This window comes from Aplysia californica, unplaced genomic scaffold (genome assembly GCF_000002075.1).
Source record: "Aplysia californica isolate F4 #8 unplaced genomic scaffold, AplCal3.0 scaffold00077, whole genome shotgun sequence".
In the NCBI taxonomy this organism is placed as follows: Eukaryota; Metazoa; Mollusca; class Gastropoda; order Aplysiida; family Aplysiidae; genus Aplysia; species Aplysia californica.
Window position 1 is genome coordinate 863,931 of NW_004797347.1, and position 1,546 is coordinate 865,476.

General features: G+C 51.4%; 1 protein-coding gene across 1 annotated transcript; it reads right to left on the reverse strand.

Moving 5' to 3' along the window:
* Positions 1-51: 51 nt before the first annotated feature.
* LOC118477386 lies at positions 52-1,176 on the reverse strand. Its single transcript, XM_035968711.1, has one exon. It carries the CDS (start codon positions 1,174-1,176, stop codon positions 52-54), a length of 1,125 nt encoding a protein of 374 aa, XP_035824604.1.
* Positions 1,177-1,546: the final 370 nt, after the last annotated feature.

The window sequence follows — 1,546 nt, forward strand, 5'->3', positions numbered from 1 at the left end:
GGGGGGCTCTAGCCTTGCATTTTAGCCCTTCGCGATGCCCTGCCACTGGTCTCAAGGTCTCTTCGAGGTGACCTTGACCACCCAGCACAGTTCCGCGAGTCCCCGCCGGTAGGTGGCGTTGTACCTGACGTAGACCACAAGGTTGAGGGAGCAGCAGAGAATCTGTAGCGTGGTGCGGCCGATCCCCGAGAGCGCGTAGAGCGACCAGAGACGTCTGTAGTCGTTGAACTCCGGCTCCACGAGGGACGCATACGTCATCATCACGGGCGGGATGTTGCAGACGACAAACATGGCCGCCACCACAGCAACTGACTGAGCCGCCTGCAGGTCTTTTCCCGACAGCTGGTGATGGGGGAGGTCAGTGTGGTGACGTGTGGACGTGGTGGTGGTGGTGGTGGTGGTGGACTTGGAATCAGACGAGTCTTTTGTATATCCCATCTCAGACCGGTGTCGAAATCTCGAGGATTGTTTCAGACGATGAACCAGAACGACGAAACAGAGAATCACGATGATGAGAGAGAGGGATGGGGCGACGTTTTGAGAGATGTTGATGACCACCTGGATTATTTCTAACTGCCGCGGCGAACTGACCAGAGCCATCTCGCTCGTGTTTGTTTTCGGATTCACCCTCGGGAGAAACTTTCCAGCTGTGAGTAACAGCATGTAGAAGGTGGTGGTGAGGATAGACAGAGTGAGTAGGATGAGTACAGTCCTCCTCAGTGTGAACATATCCTTAACCTGCAGCGGGAACACGACGCAGCAACATTTCTGAACTGCCAGGAAAACTGTGAGGAAGGAGGAGAGGGTGTAGCTGAGTAACGATAGCGCGCTGACGTAGAAAGTTAGAACTTGTTTGGGGACCCCGAATCTTATATCCATGTAGGATAACTCGCGGATAGAAGTCCAGATAAAGATGAACACCACGAACGACAGATCGGCCAGGGATAGAGCGAAGAGCGTGACGGAGGTAGAAGTGTCTGTTATTCGTCCCCTGGCGAATACAGCAATGTTGATTGAGTTGGTCAAGATGCCGAAGGACGCGAGGAGCAGGTTGATGCTGGTCATGGCTTTGAAGATTGTCTCGATGTCGGGGATAACCAGGAAGTGCGGGGCTTCGCTCACGGGGGGTCCGGGCGGTTCAGAGATGTTGAAGGGCTTCATCTCACCGCCGCTCATCGGCCGCTCAAGATGCGGACCAGAACCTCCTTCTCCTCCTTCCTTTTTTTATTGTTGTTGTTGCTTTAATAAGAGTTTTGCGGCACTTGCAACACTAATAATAGGTCATATAAGTGCTCAAGATTAGAGGTGTAACGAGATAATCATAACAAGAAATGAATTTGGACGGATAATGTTTTGATAGGAAAACAATTTCAAACAACACCTGAGCACCCACAAACCACCAACTGAGCCTCCACCAATGTGATGTGTATCGTAAACAACAGTGTCTTTATAGTGGACAGTCTCAAAGGGAAGCTTGTGGTAAAGCCTATTATCTATCTACACACGCACTCAAGTGTGTGGGTGGTTGGAGGGCAACACTAGTAGG

Excerpts from the sequence above, each read along its gene's own strand:
- LOC118477386 (XM_035968711.1), bottom strand. The coding sequence starts at position 1,176 with ATGAGCGGCGGTGAGATGAAGCCCTTCAACATCTCTGAACCGCCCGGA.